This window comes from Lotus japonicus, chromosome 2, assembly GCF_012489685.1.
Source record: "Lotus japonicus ecotype B-129 chromosome 2, LjGifu_v1.2".
Taxonomy (NCBI): domain Eukaryota; kingdom Viridiplantae; phylum Streptophyta; class Magnoliopsida; order Fabales; family Fabaceae; genus Lotus; species Lotus japonicus.
In genome coordinates, this window is record NC_080042.1 from 80,221,293 (window position 1) to 80,242,983 (window position 21,691).

At 35.2% G+C, this 21,691-nt stretch overlaps 3 protein-coding genes across 8 annotated transcripts; 1 reads left to right on the top strand and 2 right to left on the bottom strand.

Annotated features, from left to right (window-relative positions):
• Positions 1–1,315: 1,315 nt before the first annotated feature.
• Positions 1,316–8,703, bottom strand: LOC130740075 (GPI ethanolamine phosphate transferase 2). Of its 5 annotated transcripts, XM_057592571.1 has the most exons (17): positions 8,371–8,699; positions 8,187–8,292; positions 7,614–7,658; positions 7,317–7,484; positions 7,119–7,203; positions 6,921–7,027; positions 6,549–6,629; positions 5,857–5,909; positions 5,677–5,779; positions 5,150–5,293; positions 4,697–4,793; positions 4,304–4,529; positions 4,125–4,209; positions 2,942–3,946; positions 2,221–2,313; positions 1,821–2,104; positions 1,316–1,652 (listed from the first exon to the last, which is right to left on the bottom strand). In XM_057592571.1, exons 1-17 carry the CDS (start codon positions 8,493–8,495, stop codon positions 1,496–1,498), a joined length of 2,964 nt encoding a protein of 987 aa, XP_057448554.1. In that variant the 5' UTR covers positions 8,496–8,699; the 3' UTR covers positions 1,316–1,495. The 5 variants fall into 5 exon arrangements, 4 of the variants coding, with proteins under 4 accessions (XP_057448554.1, XP_057448555.1, XP_057448557.1 ...); XM_057592572.1 differs by lacking the exon at positions 2,221–2,313 and having other exon boundaries at positions 8,371–8,700; XM_057592574.1 differs by lacking the exon at positions 8,371–8,699 and having other exon boundaries at positions 6,921–7,022; positions 7,579–7,658; positions 8,187–8,290.
• A 1,468-nt stretch (positions 8,704–10,171) lies between these two features.
• On the top strand, positions 10,172–11,315 carry LOC130737096 (replication factor A protein 1-like). The gene is made up of 6 exons (XM_057588866.1): positions 10,172–10,192; positions 10,282–10,549; positions 10,628–10,724; positions 10,817–10,907; positions 11,022–11,059; positions 11,180–11,315. The coding sequence occupies exons 1-6, from the start codon at positions 10,172–10,174 to the stop codon at positions 11,313–11,315; spliced, it is 651 nt and encodes a 216-aa protein (XP_057444849.1).
• Positions 11,316–13,055: 1,740 nt separating this feature from the next.
• Positions 13,056–20,456, bottom strand: LOC130740076 (inactive poly [ADP-ribose] polymerase RCD1-like). Of its 2 annotated transcripts, none has more exons than XM_057592576.1 (9): positions 20,132–20,456; positions 19,933–20,043; positions 19,684–19,738; positions 16,847–18,121; positions 16,186–16,427; positions 15,719–15,822; positions 13,881–14,018; positions 13,695–13,790; positions 13,056–13,517 (listed from the first exon to the last, which is right to left on the bottom strand). In XM_057592576.1, exons 4-9 carry the CDS (start codon positions 17,974–17,976, stop codon positions 13,461–13,463), a joined length of 1,767 nt encoding a protein of 588 aa, XP_057448559.1. In that variant the 5' UTR covers positions 17,977–18,121; positions 19,684–19,738; positions 19,933–20,043; positions 20,132–20,456; the 3' UTR covers positions 13,056–13,460. The 2 variants fall into 2 exon arrangements, with proteins under 2 accessions (XP_057448559.1, XP_057448558.1); XM_057592575.1 differs by having other exon boundaries at positions 20,127–20,456.
• Positions 20,457–21,691: the final 1,235 nt, after the last annotated feature.

Consider the following 21,691-nt stretch of genomic DNA (forward strand, 5'->3'; position numbering starts at 1 on the left):
TCACAATTCCACTCACTCACGACACACACATCACATCACATAACAGTTCTGATTCATTAGTACACAATCATCAGTCTCACAATCACAAATGCAAAATATATGAGGCTTGAAAAACCTTTGTAGCCGGGAGTCACCTATATGTCATTCTTAAAAACAAAAAAAGACAAGAGAAAGAGCACAGCGGCGGACACGCACATTAATAGGGGCAGAGCAGAGCAGAGGCGTGCCACTGTGCATCACCTTGACTTGAGCAGCAAGGGAAGCACGTTCATTGGCCAAGAGAAAATCCTACAGCCTCCACAGACCACACTTTCATTAATTCATCTTCCCGTACACTGTCCTTCATTTTCTCCTCTACCAATCCAAACCATCATCAACTGTGCCATTCGATATGGGGAGGAGGCTAGTGTTAGTTCGGTAGAGAGAAAGACCTGGATCTATTTCAGTGTTTTTGGTATTAGTTGGAGGACCAATATGCTGCTCGGAGCAGGGAGAGGGAAGAAGAATAAAATAAGATATGGTTTGGGTGGAGAATAGAATGTAATTTTTGTTTTTTTATTTATAATTTTACTCAATTACTAATTACCCATGTGTAAATTTGTAATTGAAAAAAGTATAGCACAACTATTTCACAACTAGAATTAAGTCTCATTAAACTGTCGCCAATGGTCACCGACAAGAATCTCGAGGAAGCACAGAACATGTTAGACTCACGAAGAATGATTGATGTCAATTTCTCATGGTAAAAAGATAGAATAATCACATTAACATTACCTTCTCTTAACCAAGATTTATTGAGATGCTTTAATGCTTTAGATTTTCAACGACAGTTGATACCACTTCTCTTAACCAATTATTCGCTTCATTGTAGTACACAAAAAAGTTATTATCATGTCTTTTTGACAATTTATAGAATCCTACAATTTGGTTGACAAATAGGGTTATCAAATGAATTGAAATTACAATTGATACGACCGAAAACGATATATGAGTTAATAGATGCTCTCAAATAATATTTCATTCACACTTCAATTCCACTCACCAAGAGAGAGATATGAACAAAAGAGAGAGAAGTAAGTGATATGATAGGTTATGCGACAAGAAATAAAGAGATATGAAGAAAAAGTGAGTGGAAATAAGATGAAAGATAAAGTTGGTGTGAATGAATAATTACTTGTAGCTCTCTCAACCAAACCAGCCATGTTCATAAGAGCGATTCAAATTTTAAATTTGTTCCTAAATGGTCTCTAGATTTTTATCTTGTAATGCAGTTATGCAGAAATGCATTGCCTCAATCAGTGCACGTCTCCAGTAGTGAAGAAACCAAACACCTATCTTACTTCATTACTAAATAATAATTCGACAGGGAGAGATACAGGGAGAAGTGAAGTGACTGCTATCCTTTTTCAAAGAAAACAAAAAAGAATCAAAATAATATGCCAACTAGTCAAGAACTTAAGAGTGAGAATTGCTTTTTGACAGTTCAATACAATTTTTACATTGACTTACATGACCACTTACCGTTTTCCTTGCTACACATGGAAAAACTCTTTCTCAGCCAAAAAAGCACTATATATGTATGAATCACAGTTACAGCTACAATAAAGACCCCAATATAAACACATGCAGTTGCAGCACAAACATAAAGGTACCTACAGAAAAATTTGATAGCTCAAGTTAGCAAGGTTAAATGATACTATAAATATAATGTCAGAATAGATCCGTGTAACTTCAACATTAAATTCAATAAATCACAAAGGATATTTTTTTTCTATTAAGCATTCATCAATTTATAAACACCAGATTCAAGGAAGACTCACTTGGGAGAAAAGACACTCCAAACAAATAAATGGTTCCTCATCAACAGCAAGACAATCGTGTAAGCAGTCAATAGAATAGAATTCAGGCTCAGTGGTACTAAGCAAGGATATCCGAGAAGATCCTTGAGAATTTCTCCAGAATTTCCATCCTTGGTAACCAGTGGCTCCATTGTGACCTTGGCTGAGATGTACAGTACTAGAGAAAGAAAGAATAGCATTGGGGATGCATAAGTAATGATGAACATCAGAAGTCCTGAAAGGAAGGTGGAGTGACTTGAAATTCCCTGCCAACGAAAAGGTAATACCTTGCTGAGAAAATAGGAACGGGCAATTTAAATCCTAAAATGCAGTGCAGAAAATAATGTGTTCTCTTAATAATAACAAAAATAGGAGACATTACAATAAAAGCTCCAGCCACATCAATGGTAGCTAGTGTATTGCTGTTCCCAAGAGCAAAATGGCCTGCCATTCCCAGATTGTACAGTGCAGTAATCTAAGAAACACACTGTATCAGTATTTAGATTAGCACTTTTAATTCATTCATGTACAGTTGTTATGCATCAAAGAAAAAGTATGATGTGTAGTAGGATGGGTAACATTGTCGAAGTGCATCATTAACCCGCCCCCCCCCCCCACCCATTCTATTAGCTGCATTTAGTGGGACAAACAACACTGGCATAGGGAAAGATATGTGACCGAAGTAAGATGTACTAGCTGTCATTGGTGCCTGAGAATTTAAATTGAAAAACCAATGCACCCTATTCTAATAAAGATATGACCCATTCAGTCAACTAATGATATATGTGATGTTGTAAGGATTCTGACCAAGAGGCTCATACCTAATGAAGATTAATTAGCAAACCAGAAGTCACAAAAACAAAAAAAGGGCCGTCAAGACTAAAAGTTATTTAATGGTCATATGACCACATAAAAGTCACAACACTTAATGTTTTAATCTTAGCTCTTCAAGATTAGATCTAGCTGTGAATATATTCTCCTCTCACTCTCATAAAAATGACTCTTTCTAGACACACACACACACACATATATAATCCAAGACCAATTTACCATCAAAATATACAATAAAAATCAACATTTGTTCATGAAATCTTGCAACTAACCTCAACCCACTGCTTAGAATGTGACCTAAACGAAAAAGCAAGCATGCTGGCCAAGACTTGAACAAAGAGCAACAACAGAGGCATAGCATTAATGGGCCGTTGAAGCAACAGTTGCAGAAGACACCAAAAAGTTATGTACATGCACCCCACTATATGCAAGGAATCTTTTAATACCAAAATTGGTGTTATGTTCTTAATCTCAACAGGAACAGAGGCAGACATGTAGAAGTTCCATCTTGAGCACATTTCAGGAGTTTGCATAGGCATCACCCATGGCAAAACCAATACAACTGTCAAAGTAGTGATTCCCAGAATGGCATAGAATATTTGTACTGATAAGGTGGCATCCTTGTTGAATGAGACAGACGTGTCCTGATGTTTCATAAAATGTTGCAATGCCAACAAACCAGACATTAACAAGCTAAACCCAATCACCATTAAAACTTTTGTTTTGGGCGGCATTGAGAACAATATAAATATGCCCAAAACAATGATCAAGATGCATGATGCTATCTTAATCAGGTTTACATATTGACTGTCAGCCTGCTCAAGCCACTTAGAAATGTCAGGAAGGTTAGTCCAATTCACACCACCTTGATGCCAGCCTTTCAAAATTCTTCCAGAAAAAATAATAAGGAACAATGAACTAATTTGACATCCAAATACATTGTTTTGTTTCCTTATTGAACTGAGATGATCATGTGCTTTGTTAAGGTCAAAAGACTGTATTGCTTTCCGGAAAAACATCAAGTTAACAGTGGATGTGAGAAAATGCCAAATGTAATGCTCTTCCTCAATCATGGAACTTGATCCCATACTAATGACAAGGGTCAGGATGCCAAACAAAATGAAAACTTCATCCGACTTCCACGGCTTCATATAATTGTCCACGTCTTGCATCTCCCTTGCAGGAACTTGTTTGTGGATTACAAAGACAAGTCTCAGCAGTATCAAGCATGATATGATCAAAGCAGCAACTCCAAAAGCAAGCAAGTTAATTGGTTTCTGAACAAACAAAATTGTCATGACTCATGAGAAAGAACAGAAAGAGAGAAAGCCTTTAAAGACATAAATAAGCTACCAGGCAGGATGGCAATACTCCCGCCATACTGGCTATTGATGCTCTAAACAATATTCCAGGATGGCAAGGTCAAGAAATTTCGACACAGAAGATCATACATACATCAGTTGCTTTGTGTGACAGCCACTCACTTGCTCTGCTCAGAAATTCATGATATGCTGCAACAGTGGCCTTGTAGCCTTCTGTACTATTAGACCCAAAAAGTAAATGTCAAATAAAAATGTTCACAAACACTTCTTGTGTGATTTATATTAAACTTGGGACGAAGAATTGTCACATACCTGGTGACTACTTCAGCTTTCCAGGCATCATGAAGAGTAGCAGCATTTAGATACAAGCAACAAAACAACTTCTCCTTGCTACCTTTGCATTCATCAATTGTTGTTCCACTATTAGTAATGAAAGCATCGCATGGAAAACTTCTACAAGACAAACCAGGCATTTGTGCTTGAAGTAATCTGAATAACTGCCATGAGTTCAACTGCAGCGCCCTCAACTTTTGGTCATCTAGCTCGCCAAAGAAATCAAAGACAAAAAACGGATAAAATTACATTATTTTTCTGTTACAATATATAATACGCTCAAAGAAACAATAAAAGAAGATGCAAAACAAGTCATATCACCTTTTTTTAGTTTGTCAGAAATACACACGTAGAGACAGAAAGAAAACTAACCGGTCTGAGAATCATCCATTTGAGAGATCAAGATACCAATATTGTTTTTCGGAATTGGCACGCCAAAAAGTAAAGCTAACGTTGGTGCAATATCAACCTGGAGTACAATAATATAACATAAATTGCACATATACTTGACCACTTCCAACAGAGGATTTAAAATCAAATGGTTACTGTTGGTGAATGAGTCAGTGGCTTTTAATTGCATTTTAAGTTCTACATTGATAAATAAGAAATCAGGCAGGACGAAAAATTCATACAAAGCCTTAAAGGTTAGCCCCATTAGGATGTGTATGAACATAAGTTGGCCAATAAACTCTATGGAAGAAGGTTCTCTGATGACTTGCAAACTGCTTTGGGAACACATTCAAATTCAACAGTAGATAAGAAAATAATCAACATTAGTTATTCCTTTCTGCAACCACCTTTAAGCGCAAAGTATAGTTCAATTACCTGAGAAATTGTGTCATGATTGGATACTGCATGGTCAGAGGCATGGTTTCTTTGTCCAATAAAAAGAGCTAGAGAGTCTGTTTCCTCATATGAAGAACCTCCATGATTACCATTTTCAGTCATTCCATGGTCACTGACTACAACCTGTATAGCAATTTGCAGCAGACATTAATTAAAATTTTGATTTCAATTTTTAAAAGGACCTGGTGTTAGTTCTGAGTTTGTAAAAGGTTTCATTCTTGATAATAAATAATGATTGTTTTTCGTACATTCTCACTCCTCTCTTCTTTCTCTCTTATCTAGGTTTCTTATCACTTGTGGGCTATAAATCATAACCTAACAGGTTCACATATGTAAATACAGCAAGTTCTGGATGCATTTTGGAACTAAATGCCTAAATAGATAAAATTCGGTAAGTAACTCTCATGTTTGTATTAATGTTTGGAGATGTCCATAGCATAATAAACAAGTCATTTGAATTCTGTAGTACATGATTTTAAGAAAGCAACAAAACGATAGTCACATACCATAAGTGTCCGCCCTTGATCATTTTCAAGATTTCGCAAGGCATTAATATGAATCATCTTCACTACTTCATCCATTTCAGAAAGCTTTGAAGCCATTAACGCACTGAAACAGTAAATGTCTTAGTGAAGCTTAGAGAACAGGATGAAATTACAAGTATAGAGCGGAGAGAGCAATCATACCTGTTCCGTCCACCAATATGTCCAATGTGATCCAAGCCTAGATAATGAAGTATCTAAAATAAACTCAGTAAATGTGTACAAATGAAATTAAATCATCATTGAAAAGCATAATGCAATTCAGAACTAGAAAAGATTCACATTTGACATGTGCAGTGAAATTAAGTTAATAGACTATTCTGAAATCTGAAGAACCCTTATGCTTCAAAAGGATGGAATGGAACTTGATCTTCTAAACAGCAGCATAACACTTGACTGTCTTATTTAATCTTCACAAACTTACCAACAACAAATTTCAATACAAGGAAATCTCATCCAAGAACTCTATTTTTATGGAAATGGAAATAGTTTATTTTCCCTAAAGAAAAAAACAGTTTCCATAAACAAATTTCAGAATGCATGACTCTGAAATATTCCAAAGCCCACTTTAAAGGTTAGACAGCATGACTACTAGAAAATAATTATTACATCCTGAACTAAAAAATATAACAGATTACACGGCACCAATATTAACCGGTATAATGATATCACTAAAACAATGTCACTTCTTTGGCCAGAAAAAGAATAAGCATGTAAGAGGGAAAGGTAAAACCTACAGATTCTATGGGCTAAGGTCCGAAGAGCATATTTTCAACCAGAAAAACAAAGGTGAGGTTAGGTAGGGAGCAAATTACGAAGTGGTCACAATTACTTACCAGAAAACTCCAATCATCTCTGCTAAGTTCATCACCAAGGTGTCGAGACACGTTCTGATCTACTTGTACAGTATCTTTAACCTATAGTAACAAGATACTTCAGAAAAACAATGTAAAATAATAGGGCTGCCTTTTCTTCATAAACATATTACCATTGAAAGAACATAATACATAAAGAAACAAACTGCCTCATCCTTGTCCTTGACACATAAGAAATTACTAATAAGAAAGCAAATGGATATGAAAGGTCAAATACAACTCAGTCTCTTTTATTTTCTCTTTTTGTTTTTCCAACATTGTACAAGATGAGTACGGGTCTATATAGGGGCACAAGACCATGTATATATGCTGATATGTTTATCGAAGACTTACAAAAAAACTGCTAACACCATCATGTCTTGCAAATAAACCAGGAAATAACTTGAGCCATGTATCATCACCATGCATAACCATTTTCCAGCCAATTTTAATGAACTGTGCTGCAACAAACAAGTAATGATGAGGTCAATAGTAGTTCACAGGGAATATAATGATATGGCCAATTTTTTCAACATAGTTGTGACAACTAACCAAGAAGATTGTCATCTAAAAAAGCTTGGGAGTTAAAATTGAAAGCCACATCCAGGAAACCCCCAATCGCTCCAGAAACCATAGCCTGAAATGACAAAAAAATAATTATTATAATAAGAGATTGGAAAAGGAAAGGTAACTCATAAATCATATTCTCTCCTTTCATACTTCCAAATTTAAACAGGAAAGGACACTAACTTTCAAACGAGGCATCGTAACTGTTGGAGCTGCTGCTATTGCATGATATCCAACAGCCATACCATTTGTCAACAGTGACTGGGTGTACGGCATAGCTTCCATAAAAGCCTTGCTTGGAGGCTGACCCTTCTTGCCAAGCACAAACTCTGCTGGAAGACCATCAATGACCTAAAGTAAAATGATTGTGTATGACAAATTAATTTTTATAATAATGAACCAGACCATGAACAACCCAAAACATGTAAATTACCAAATCACAGACCTCGTCAAATATGGAATTATGGCAATTGTGCGTACCATTAATACGAGTCGATCATACGAAGGAGGGATCTCAGATAATTCCTGCACAAACAACATTTTCTAAGCTTCTCAATAAGAGCAAAACCACAGGAATCAGAATCAGAATCAGATTAAATCAATATCACCCCTTATTATGAGTAAAAACAAAAGTCTCTAAGAATGCTTCCCAAACTGAAAATTACTGCATAACATGATCCTAGTCCTACCAACATTCCCGAATGCAACCAAAACTAATCACAAAGTAAACAGGCGCCTTCCATTTAGCAAATATATACCTACTTCCTAGTTCCAACTTCAACAAACACCTCCATTTTCCATTCTAGTCCATTTTCAATATTGAAGCAATATAAATAGTAACAAAGAAATAGAATATGCTATCACACATGAAATTTGCTATCACACATGAACCTAATTTTGAAAATTGAATGCCATGAATAAACAATCACTACCAATCTCCAATTCACCACAAATAATAATGGAATGAATATATGCATACTACTACTGTACAATCAAACAAAGCAATGGAAAATTAGGTCTAGCAAAAAGCAACTTGCATTCAGCAGCACAAACCTGATACAAAAGCCTGAGGCGATCTGGAGGCAGAGAGGCGTCGCTGTGATTTGCAATGCCATCGCCGTCGCCGTGGCAGGTTGGGCGGCGGAAACTCTCGGGGCCACTAAAAACAACGAAAAAGGAAGATTAATCAATGAATAATGAGTGCGGTTGCAAAATGAAGATTGGTTGCGGTTGTTACCTGTGCCCGGAGAGAATGGGTTTGACGGGGAAGAAGCCGAAGAGGAAGACGGAGAGGCCGATGAATTGGATTGAAACTGCTGCAATGGTGAAGAGTGTCAGCTTCGTGCAAGAAATCGACGACATTTTACTACTTCAACTGTGTTCACTGTTCAGTGTGTTGTTTCTATCGGATCCAAAACGACGAAGCAGGTTTGAGTTTGAATTAAACTTGCGATGCATATGATTTTTTTTCCGCCTTTAACACTTGCTTTTATCGAGAAATTGTAATTATCTCTCTCAACAAGTATTTTTCCAGTGATTGCGCTTGTACTCTCCCCCTTACAGAATCTAGCTTGCTTACTACTTAACCAACATATTTTTAACATATTTGCACAAAGGTTTGTTGTTATACTTAGTTTTGTTATTATGGAGCAAACTTTTAAATTTAGGCTTAGAAAAAAGCCCACAATGGACAACAAGTCAGGTGCGAACTTGATATTTATAACCAGATCATACATACGTATGCAAAGCTCAACAATCCAACCCAATTTATTTTCACCCCTACCGGCAACTAATACTTTTACATACTGCAAATTGCAATACTCAATTACTGTTATCATTATAAATAACTTTATAGAGTAATCACTAATCAGGATAACAATAGTAAAATTAACTTCAAATGTGAATTCACATCTATATTTGAGAAAACGTAGTCTCATCTTATGACCAGTGGAAACTATTACGAGTCGTAGTGGAAACTATTACAAGCCCACGTTGGCACGTTCTATATTTGAGAAAACGTAGTCTCATCTTAATGACCAGTCGACATTGCAAGCCTAATATATTGCAGGCCAATAAGACTAATATATTGTAAGCCTAATAAGATTGTAGGTCAATCATCTATATACTTTAGAAAAGAGGAAGACTGTGAGCTCCACCTCCATGACTTGGCACTTCAAGAATTACTCTCCAACACCCCCTTCTTTACATGACAAGTGTCACCTTCTGATTGTTTTGGACCAAAATAATAGAAGCCCAATTTAATTTTAGTTTTTTAATGGAGGCCCAATAATCAAATCTTAATGATTATGTTTTTATGGTTTATGACTCTTAATTTATTGCATTCAAAATAATTCCAGCTCTGTGTAAGCATGGAAAAATTGAATTACTTGACTTCTTTTGCAACCAATAAAAACTGAATAATTTTCCTAATATGTTTTAAATGAAATTGAATGCAAAATGTGTAAATGCATTGACCAAATCATTATTACAATAAAATTAAGTGGTGGTGTACGCATAACATTGAATAAAAAAATTGAAGGCATATTGTGTAAAGAGAATAATTTCATTGACCAAAATGCCCCGATATGCTATTCATATTTAAATCATTCCTTATTTAAAATGGTGGAATTAATGAAAATTACATGGAAAATTTGAATTCTGTCAAATATACATTTAATGCTCTGCGTTTAATCGTGACAAGCAAAAGTCAAGAATGAATATGGAGCTTCAATTCCGCATATAATTATTTTTTCGTTACAAACTAATCTCTTCGTTACTTTTTTTTTAAATCCTTTTTTAAGATGAATATACCAGTAACCCTAATTCTCAAATTCCTATATAAATCACCTCATGGTATTCTTCAATTTCATCATTTTTTCCCACCAACTATTGGTTTTGAAATATACTTTGTTCGAATGGCAATCGACGATCTCGCCACCATCGATGCCTCAAAAGAAAACTGGTCTATTGTCGCAAAGGTGAACCGTTTGTGGCTTAGTCCGAGCTTATATGGATCCAAGCTTCCATTTTCCATGGACATGATTCTTATGGATGACAAGGTAAATCACTTTTCACATAAACATCATGTTTTACGTCCTTTTTTGCTTAAACTATAAATCTCTAATGTTCTCATTTTAATGAATTTTAGGGTTGTAAGATTCATGCGACTGTTAGGAAGACTCTGATATACCGATTCCAATCTTTGATAAGTGAGGGTCGTGTATATCAGATTTCGTTCTTTGGCGTTGGTGAAAGCGGACGTGATTTCCGACCAACCGGGCATCCATTCAAGATCAACTTTGATATTCATACATCTGTGCGCTTGGTTCCCAACAGGGCCATCGATTTAAGCCCGTACAATTTTGTGCCGATATCTGATATAATGTTCAAGGATCTTAATACGTCTTTTCTTATAGGTATATACTCTTTTTTGTCCCTTTTGATTTTTAAATTACTATTCTGGGATTTGGATTAATATTGCTATGATTTTGCAGATGTCATTGGAATTCTCACTGATGCAAGTGCTGAACAAGAATTCGAAAAAGATGGCGGGAAGCAGAAAAGAATTACTATTGAACTTGACCAAGACGGGTACACCCAAATTTTATACCTTATTTCAAATTTTGTACATCTTTGATTATTAAGTTTTTATGGTTTTATAATTTCTCATTCGTCTTTAATAGGGCTCGGGTTGAATGCGCCTTTTTTGGAAAGTATGTTGATGAGGTCGTTGGTTACCTTGGATCTGCTGATGCAACCAATGCCGTTGTTGTTGTGAGTTGTGTCAAAGTAAAGCCATTTAAAGGTATTTTAAAGCTTCATCTGGTGTCAAATAATTAAAGTGCAGTGACAAATTTTTTGAAAACATTCATAATTTTTATTTTACAGGTAAGACAAGTCTCCAAAATGTTTATGGAGCTACAAAGGTTTTTTTAATCCTCTCATAGAAGAAGCTGCTCCCCTCCGAACTCGGTGAGTTCAGTTCTGTTGTTTAAATTACTCTCCTTTTTTATTGATATCAAATTATTTAATCGTCTATCTTTTAGGTTTTTGGAATCACATGATAATACGGTGCATGTCATTAGTCCTCTGCAAGATTCTGCAAAGAAATCTACCCCTGAAGATGATTTTCTAAAGCAGAATGATGGGAAAACCATCGAGCAACTAAAAGATCTTGCATAGGTATGTATATGGGTTCATATGTTTTTATTTTTAAACTTAATTTTTCCCTGGAATCAATGCTGCCTGCAATAACCACCCACTGTATTTTCAGAGGGTTCATGAAATTTTAGAAATTTCAAAATCTTTACCGATTAAAAAATTAATAAGTCTTAAGGTATATCACTTTAAATTTATAACCTGTATTTGACTTCAGAAAATAAATCATAAACTGCATTAAAAACGAATCACTGATGCCAACTTCAGAAAATAAACCACGTTAAAGTTTATGAGATTTAGGGTCTACTAAAACCAATCACTGATGCTTTCTTTGCTATGAACCAAAAAACTAATCTATATATGACTTTTACGGCATTGAAAATGTTTGTGAAGTTGGTAGTCATTTTATTGAGTAAGCCCCTTTAGAATTATTGATTGATTGAATTAATTCAGGCATTTTAAATGGTGTTAATGTGATTCAGAGTTCAAATTTGAATACATATACCATGTGTATGAATTGAAATCCACACAATCTAAGTTCTTTAGCATGCCTACACTATTTAAATGCAACATATATCACACATTCTAAAATTATTGTTTTTAATTTTTCAGAAGTCCTATTATGTTGTTCTTAGTACTGTTAAGTATATTGCAGAGGGTATGGATTGGTACTACCCTGCGTGCAAGTGTAGCAAGAAGGTATATCCTGCCGACGGTGTGTATTTCTGTGAGCCATGTAATCGTCACGTTGTTTCTCCGGCTCACAGGCAGTTATATGTTGCACTTTCAAATTTGTTGATCAGACTCACAGGCAGTTATATGTTGAACTTTCTAGAGTTAAATCTAGAAAAGGGTTGAAGATGCTCATCATAGATGATGAAGGAGTTGTAACTAACACTACACGCAACGTAGTGTATCAAGAAGTCTTCGATAATATTTGACATGTAAGTGTTTATTTATCAATGTTTTTTTCAATTTAAATGGTAGAAATAGAAAAACTGATATGGTTATTCTCTTTATTGTTTTACAGCATAAAAAGATATCAAGCAAGTTATTGATCATCTAATTTGAAGGTGTAATGACGTTTCTATAAGGTTAGCTTACACTTTCAAATTATACACAGTTTATATTTGTATTAGTTACTGATTATTATACTAATAATGTTTCCTTCCTTTCTAGGTTCTATAGCACAAATATGTTTGATTGACAACAAGCTCGGTTATGAAGTCTTTATCATTAATCATGGACTACAATCTCGAATAAGGGTTCATGTTGCTGACATTGTTATTTTTATCTTATTTCAATTTTCATGTAATGCATTACTTAAAAACGTGGTTTTTATTACTATTCAAGTGTAGTCCATGTGAGGTATCTACAATCTCATCGAATAAATATATTTACTGTGGTCAATTCATCTACATGTTTGTAACATATGTTCTATTCCATATATTTTATATATACTTACTGAAAAGAGTCTAAACTAAATTAAAAACGCATTACTACTGATTAATCTTTACAATAAAATTAATCACCGTGCAACGCACGGGTAAAGAACACTAGTTTCTCACAAATTAATACTCACAAGAAACAGCGAGAATCCAACACAATCTTTCTTGTCGATGCTATTTATTATTTAACTCCGGCACCATACATGAAAGGTGGAGCGTAAGTCAAGTTTTATTAAATGAAAATATTCGCAAAGTTTGGCTGTGGCAAATTCTTATAAAAATAGTGGAGTAATAATACAGTAAACGAGTATACTGATACTGAGGAAGATGGTATGCCCATTGTCATCCAATGAAATTGTGATGTAAAAGTATCAGGAAAGCACCATCAGAAAGAAGTAAATATGTTCGCGCACAGGCACCATCAAGCAGCACACATTCTGGAGAAAAAGGTCCCCCAGTGCTCAAGTTGCAGTGAAAAAAAAATGGAATATCAATGTCACAGTTTCAATCAAATAACCCCCCAGTTTCTATCAATAACACAAACCAGTTTCCAATCACACAGATGTTCAAAAAAACTCAAATGAAGTCCTAAGCAGGATAGTTGCTCTGAGTCCTAAGAACTAACAATATTCACAAGTTTATCTTGACTCGATTAACGTCAAGTCGACAAAAGTTTATCCCAAGTGCAAAGATCACCTGCTGCTCATATAGAAAGCCAGTCTCAGACTTCTCTCTTGATCTTTGTGTCATTAAATACACAAGCAGTTTGTGGTGGTATCTGCAAGAAGCCAGTTAAATGTTACGGAGGTATAATCACACAGCAGAAACAATGCACGACATTTAATATTACATTCGAAGACTAGTGGCCTAACATGTCTACCAACAAGTAATGACTATAGGAGTTCCAAATAACATTAGAAGATCATGCAGAACACTACATAGCCTTCAAATCTACCTTGCATTGAAGACTAGTTATTGTAGCTCTCAAGAGAGTATCTCCAACAATCAACCTCAACTTCTTCACAAAATCATCACGTGTTATCTTCTTTGACTGGTGATTGTCAGAAAACGAGAGCATTATATATCAGAAATATTTCATTGAAGACAAGACAGAGGCATTCAGTTGAACTACTTTACATACCCTGAATTGTTGATAATGCATATTGATGAGATTCATATCATTGGAAGGAACCTTTTCTGTAATAGCAGCAAAAAGCATAGGAAAAGGCATCCAAGGGGATCTCGGAGCTTTATGCGAGCTAGCAACAGTAGTTATGCCCTAAGTAACCCCACAACCCCAAAATTGGTTAGACATTTATCTTTACAATAAAGCTTCAAAATAGAATATTTAAAATAACAAAACAACATTGAAGATCTCAGAAGAAAACACACGGATACACACCTAAAGACAGGGAAAGAGAACAATTGAGATGGTATAATTCAGTAATGGCCAAAAGAGCATCACATGATCATAAACCCCATCAAATAATAAGCGATTTGTAGAAAGTACAGATATAAAATATTAGAAGTATTCAATATATAAAAATGGATAAAAAAATGTATAACCAGATCATCATATTATGACATCAAACGAGTCCACAAACACAAAAACAAAAACTCTAATTAAATGACACAACTAAATCGAACTGATGAATACCATCTACATGTGATTATCATGAGTGACTGCAAACATCCTATTCTTTTATTCCTCGAACAGAACTCTATTCTATCTTATACCAAAACAATACCAGATTTCCAAATTATTTTACAAGTATGAACTAACTTTAGGATAATAATAATCCACAATAACCAAGAATAGCTCAAGTTCGAATTCTGAATCAAAGCTCAACAGAGGGCAATTATAGATGCAGGTGAATAACAAAACCTTAGGAACTACCATCAAGATTGTGCATTTTTGTGTTGCCGGCTTGCCCAAGTCCTCTTGAGGAAAGCAGGCAAGCCCGAAAGTCCAACAAAAAAGAGCTGAGGACTTGGCAGATACATACACCTTAGCCCAAGTTCTATTCATTTTACAGCCAAGCAATCAAAACCCTTCTTCTTTCTCTCTATTTCCCTTGCAAACACCAATATCCTAGTGGCTGGAGACAGTTAGTGTCCACAAGCCTGACTCTCGGTTCTGAATACCTTACATTCTAACACTAGGAGCAAACCAAAAAATTTGTAGACCCAGATGATCATGGGTTACATTTGACTGTGGACTTTTTTACGTTTTGGACTGATTGAGTCCTAGTTTAATTAGATAGTATAAATTAGAAGTGCAAATCATTGATGAATCAGATATATATTAGAAACCTTTCTCAGAAGTAAACAAAAACTAAAAATTATATCAAAGAAAACTTTTTCATAGTTGTGATGTGATGAATGAATTTCAGACAAGACCATTTTCACCAGAATTTATTATTGTATATAAAGCAAAGCTATCATCCTCCGCACCACCATTTATTTTACCAATCTAATTTTCAGAAAATAAAATCTAATCCTAATCAGTTGTCTCATAATTTTCTTTTTCTTTAATGCATTCAAAATCTAAATTCAGGCTTACATCCCTAAAACTGATCTAAGCTCCAAAACCATTTTGCCTGCAATTTTTCACAGCTAAAAATGCAACATGCTTTCACCCTTAATTACCATTGTATATCTTTTAGACTACCTAAAACCATGATCACCTTTATAAAATTCTCAATTCCTCTATATTCTAGCCTCAATCCTCTAAAAATTGGCAGTCCATTTAACAGATCTAAGCCAGAATGTCATCTCCACGAAATAAGACATCAAATGCAAAGCTAAATGCTAAGTTGCTTTTAGAAAAGATAGAGATAAATTAAAACAAAACAAAGAAGATATTTGAAAAGATAAAAAGGTGAACAGAGTAAGCATTATTAGAAAATTTTGAGAAATAGGTATTGACATTTACATTGCCCTGCATCCAATGCAATACTCAAATGCCAAACAACTTACAGTATCTTCAGTTGGAGACTGTGACTGTAACAAGCTCTTAGAACCTTGACTATTCGAATTAACTGCAGAAACATTCTTCATATTCCCACTTTCACAAAGAATGCCTGAAAAATATGCATAATGTATTGGTGATCAAGAAAGTAAAAACATTTCCAAACGAAATGGCAATCAAATCATACGGCTTAGCAGCAGAAACAGAGGGCTATGTCATTGACCAGACTTTAAGTGATCTGTTGAATGTGAGTGAGCCCACCCACAAGGAGAGATATCAACAATCTATGGAAGAAACCCTCCATCCAAATGGAATGAATCAAACCATAGATATCAACAAGTTAGACTCTAATCAACTCTTTAAGTACCACATACCAAATTATATTATACAATAATGAACAAGTTCTTATTTCTCGTCGAAAAACATTAAAAAAAAACAGCAGACACAAAAGAAAACTGAAGGAACAATGAATCACCTTCAGCGTTGGAAGAAACCTTGAAACTAACAACGAATTCTGGATAGATGTGGGTGTTCACATTCATGTTCCACACTATATAGTATCTCGGACTTTCAATGTCATCCACCCCACTATCATAGTGAGTACTACTGGGTCGGAACTGTCTAGTGCCCGGATGGAGAAGCTCCATATTCCCCACTATTACGCGACAAAGGACCATGTGCCGAACCCCATTTTCGTCAACATCACAATAACTAGCACTGTAAATAAGCCAAACTTGAATCCTTCTCTATACACGGCAATACAAGAAAAATCTAGAAATTGACACTAATTGAAATCGTAACGAAGTAGACAATGATAACTAGCATTGTATCTATATATTCTTCGTATGTAAAAAAAAACTTTTAATACAATACTTCCAAGGATAAATATATTGACAGTTGACACCAACAACAATAGAGAAAAAGTATATTTGAATTTTGAAGAGATATATTCTTCAAACTCCATCCTAATCAAAAGGAAACCATTACGTTTCTTTTCATCTACCTTTTAACTAACCAGAAAATTTGAAGTCTTTGGCTAAGATTATCATTTTATTTTTTGAAAAATAAGATTATCATTATTATTAGTAGCATTTGAAACCTTTTATTCTCTGAAGTTAATGATTAGAAAACTCAACCTGGCATAAGGACAGGTAGCAGCTGCAAGATGAACACCAATGCCATATGAGCATTTAGATGTAGATAGTCCAGAATGACCGAGTCCATAGTTCAAAATTGAAGATAGATCCCCTTTAGAAGAAGGAAGCCAAGCATACCGAACATTAGCATCCCCATGACAATTTTTTGTAATTTCAGCTTGCTTTTGGAACAACTCCAATCGTGCTTGCATCAACATATTTGAGCAGGGATAAATCTCTACTATGTCAGCACTACCAAAACAACTCATTCCCTGAAAAAACATACCCTGTACAGTATCCAAATCCAACTTTCCATATACAAGTTCATTATTAGTGTTGAAACCTACGTTTTGATTTTGTTCAATGGCTTCACCAACATTTCCATTCACCATTTTATTACTGCTATCTTCAATTTCTACATCACAATGACCACAGGCTCCTTGAGCACCAATTTGGATATGCTTAACTAAAGCATTGGACTCCCCACTACACTCCCTCAACTTGGATTCATCCGCTCCATTTATTTCAATTTCTAAATGTAATCTTATTTCATTAGATTCAAAAGGATCTTGAGATAATGATTCATGACTTTTTCCATGGACCTGATTGCAGAAATCATAAGGTTCTTCATCAGAAGCAGCAAAATTTTCAGGGAAAAAGCAGCACCCCTTCTCATCAATCCAAGCAATAGGTTGCTGCAAGCCAGTTTTCAAGTCCATCTGATACATGTGCAAAAAGTTCAGCACAAGATGATGACCATTGAACTCTAACTCCAGAACTGCTTTCTTTAATTCAAAGTCCTTCTTAACCAAGTCAACAACATCCTTAGGAAAGTCCAACCACCCACCATTCTGATAGAACATCAAACGGTCTGGCCTCCCACTCTTCTTATAGTTCAAATAATACCTAACTAAGGACCGCCCACTATGAGCCCCAAAGTTTGTCGGCCTGCTTTTGTTTCTGCCTAACCTCATCCGTTTGACAGCCTTATTTGTTGGTGATATTAATGATGTCCATTGAGGTAACACCGATGGAAGAGCTCCATTTGGACGCGCAGCATACCGAGTAGCCCGCTTACGCTTCAGATTTAGAATAATACTATCCGATGCCTTTGCGGTGTTTGCTTCCATTTTTATCAACTAGATCAATATCTATCACTTTCAAATATAAAAGCCCTGACGCAGCAGTCAACTATAACTCTAGGCCTTGAGCAGCCTTTAAATAAACAGTGGTAACGGTGATGAACACAGTGACATCAAGAATAGTTGGCAGTCCCTGGATATTTAAAAAATTGAAAATAGTTAGCATGTGTAGGATTATGTACACGTCAATATAAAGTTGATATAACAAATAATGATTTAATTAATAGAAGTACTCCGTGCATGACAAAACAAGTAATCTAAAACACTCTAGCTTTTGCAAGTCAAATTTGCAAAAGTGCTATCTCCAACAAGATATAAAAAAGAATATTGCAAAAAAAAACCAAGTAACAAATTGATAATGAAAACATAAAACACATATAAACAGGGTAGGCAAATTCACTCCAAACCAAATTAATTCAATTGCATATCAGATGTTTCTCAACCCCTCGATGCACCTGATTTCTATGAGACGACCAGTGAAGGAAAAACTACACATTTTAAGAAATGGTGATTCAAAATCCATCACAGACAATGTTGCAAAATCGATTTTTTAACATTGGAAAACAATTTATGGAGCTTGATTGATATATCAAGTTCAGCCTTCAAGATTCTTTCAAACACTTGTTTTAACTCACTTATCAACCACTCAATTGCTAAATTTCCCAAAGTGAGTTGCCCCTAAAGTGAGCAAGAAAGGGTGTATCCAAGTCCAACCTTAAATTATAGTAGATTAACATCACAATGAAGTTCAAAATTAAATCAACAGAGGATACACCCTTACTTGCTTACTTTAGAGATAGGCTAGCATTAGAGTATTATCCATTTGTTTGGACGTTCTTCCATAAATTAATAGAAAATAGCATCTAAGTCTTCATCTGGTCATGTGGTCAGTACTACTGAAGTCTATTTTATCTATGCTTTCTCAAGTATCAATTATCAAACACCATGTCAGTGTGATGTCACATAAGATGATGTGAAGCTTAAAGATGACTTAATAAAAAACCCAACCACAATTTATTAAAGGTTAATAACATAGTAAGACCAGTGCAATCTTTGAAAGCCAAATTTAAACTTCTCAACATCATAAAAAGGCCACATGCTACCCCTGTAACTGTGTATTACATAGAAAACATTTTTAAACCAAAACAGAACAGACAGAAATAGACAACACAAAAACAGAGTACGGCAGCAATTGCCCCTGGTTGTTGACTGTTCCAGAAATTAAAACATCAGCTGGGCACATATACATATCTTCTGCCCAAGACATACATGGACAATTCAATTTTACAACAAATAGCAAATACAATGAAAATAGAGGAAAAAGGAAATTAACTAAATTAACAAATTCAATTTCTCCAATTTATTTAAAAATAACCCTTTCATAAAGAACAAATGATGAATAGATCATAGCTTATTTCCTCTGTACTAATAATTAGAGGTCTCAACCTTTTCCAATATAATCAAAGGTAACCATGAGGAATTCAACATAGTATCAACTTTAGCCATCACTAAATTCTCCACCTACGTACGGATTATAGGGCATAACAAATAAATTACTACATGTGCACAAAGCCTAACAATCAAGCATAATATAATACCAAACCGAAATTTCGACGAATTCAAGGTTCAACCAAAATTAATATACACTACATAATCGACTACGAGGCATATACGATAGAAAGTGATTAAACATACCGAGCACTGCAGTTACCGTTCATAGCATACATCTTTTATCTGAAACAGCTATGTCCTGATCATGGAATTGAACAACAACAAAAAAAAATGATAATAAAATTAAAAATAAATCACGTGAAGCCAAAAGCTTATTTTACAAAATTAAAACAATAAAACCACAGCTGTTTATAACCAAAACCAAAGAGATCAACGAAAAAATTAAATAAAATATTGATAGTTCCATAAAAAATTTAAAAAATTGATCAGTACCAGCTGAAAACGATGAAAAACAGCCACGAAAACCCAGAACAATCAAAACGAATCCAGATCTACCGAAATCAAAGCCCCAAACGAGAAGTCAACATACGCGAAAATTCCAACCTATCAGGAAATCATGAGAATCATTCAAATTCGAAACATAGAAGCATAATATGTTAACGAATCAAGAGAAAATTGAAAGTTACCTAACTATGAAAACACACAAAAAAACAAACAGAGAATCTCATATGAATTTTCGACGGGTTAGGGATTTCTAGATCTGCGGTTTATCGATTGGAACGAGAAACCCTAGAATTGGAAGAGGTGGCGGCGGAGACGGAGGCGAAGGGTTGATATATAAAACAACGACGACGACGACGACGCCTGGCCTGAGAAGAAAAGGTTATAATAAGTCGGTGAGGTTATGTAAGGGCGGCGAGTCACGCAGGAGCAGACTCTTTCACACTGTTTTCCTTCTCTCCAAGTAAACCATCGAAGAAGATTCTCAATTGGGTTTGATAATGTTACCCGGGTAATGGCCCAATTTCCTCACAGCCTCAATCTCATTGGACTGTGCTAGCGTTCAATTATTTATTTCCCTTCTTTTCTCTGACTTCGTCGTCAAGCATTTCTTGTATTTTTTTTTTATAATAAGATGTGTCAAAATAAATAACGTTCCACTTATTTTATTTTATTTTCAAGTTCTCATCATTTCTATCGATGAATATTTTTTTTCACCAAAATAGTGCTCTATATTCTCTTTTCTTATGTGAAATTGTGAATATTACATTTCCTTTTTTTTAAAAGCAACGAGAGAATTGAATTGAGATAGCACAAGAGTGCTAGAACCCATTTACGAGGATATGATACAACATCATGACGGGTGAAGCCAAGGCAAAACCATAGGTAAGAAATGATAGGATACATTTGCAGTCCTATAAGGAGACATGGTCAATCCAATTTCATAAAGGAAGCAAAAGACATTAAAGATGGGAAAGACATTTGAGGGGGTTCGAAATCCATTCGAATATTGATGAGTGAAAATCCGAAGACTAAGAAGATAGTTAGTTTTATGCTCTCGTTTGGACAAGGTCAAGTATCCACCCTGTATTTGGTTCTCCATCACGAAAAACAATCGAGTTTTTATGCCGCCATAGAGACCACACAACCGCACTCCAAATGGTCCACCAACCTCTCTCCTAGTTCTTATTTGATGCCCTATGCTACATGAAGCGGGTTCTGCTGTAATAGGGGAGTGCGGTCTCAAGACCCATCCACATGTAACAGAGTTGTCAACAAAGAGATGAGATAGGGAAGTTGAAGAGTATGTGATCAGAAGTTTCCTCCTATGATCCGCACATTGGATAGCAAGCATCCTCCGCGTTATGAATAATTTTCATTTTCCTCAGATTATCCTTCGTTTAAATTCTATTCCAGAAGACCTGCCATATAAAAGCCTTAACGTTTGATGAGCGAAAGTTTGCCAAAGCCATTTAAATTCTAGAATTTAATCTTTTAGGCCAAATTCATGTTGCATAGAATAAGCTGAAAATTCACTAAGGGCTCGTTTGGCACGCCGTATTAGGCATGATAGTATAAGCTTATACAATACATTATGAGTTTATCCATTGTTTGGTGATGACATTGTATTGTATAAGCTTATCCATCAAAGTCCCCTTATACGTTAAAATGACGTATTATTTAATCCATCATGTGAGTGATGGATAAGACATGATAAGGTTGCGACGTATAAGTCACCATCACCACCACC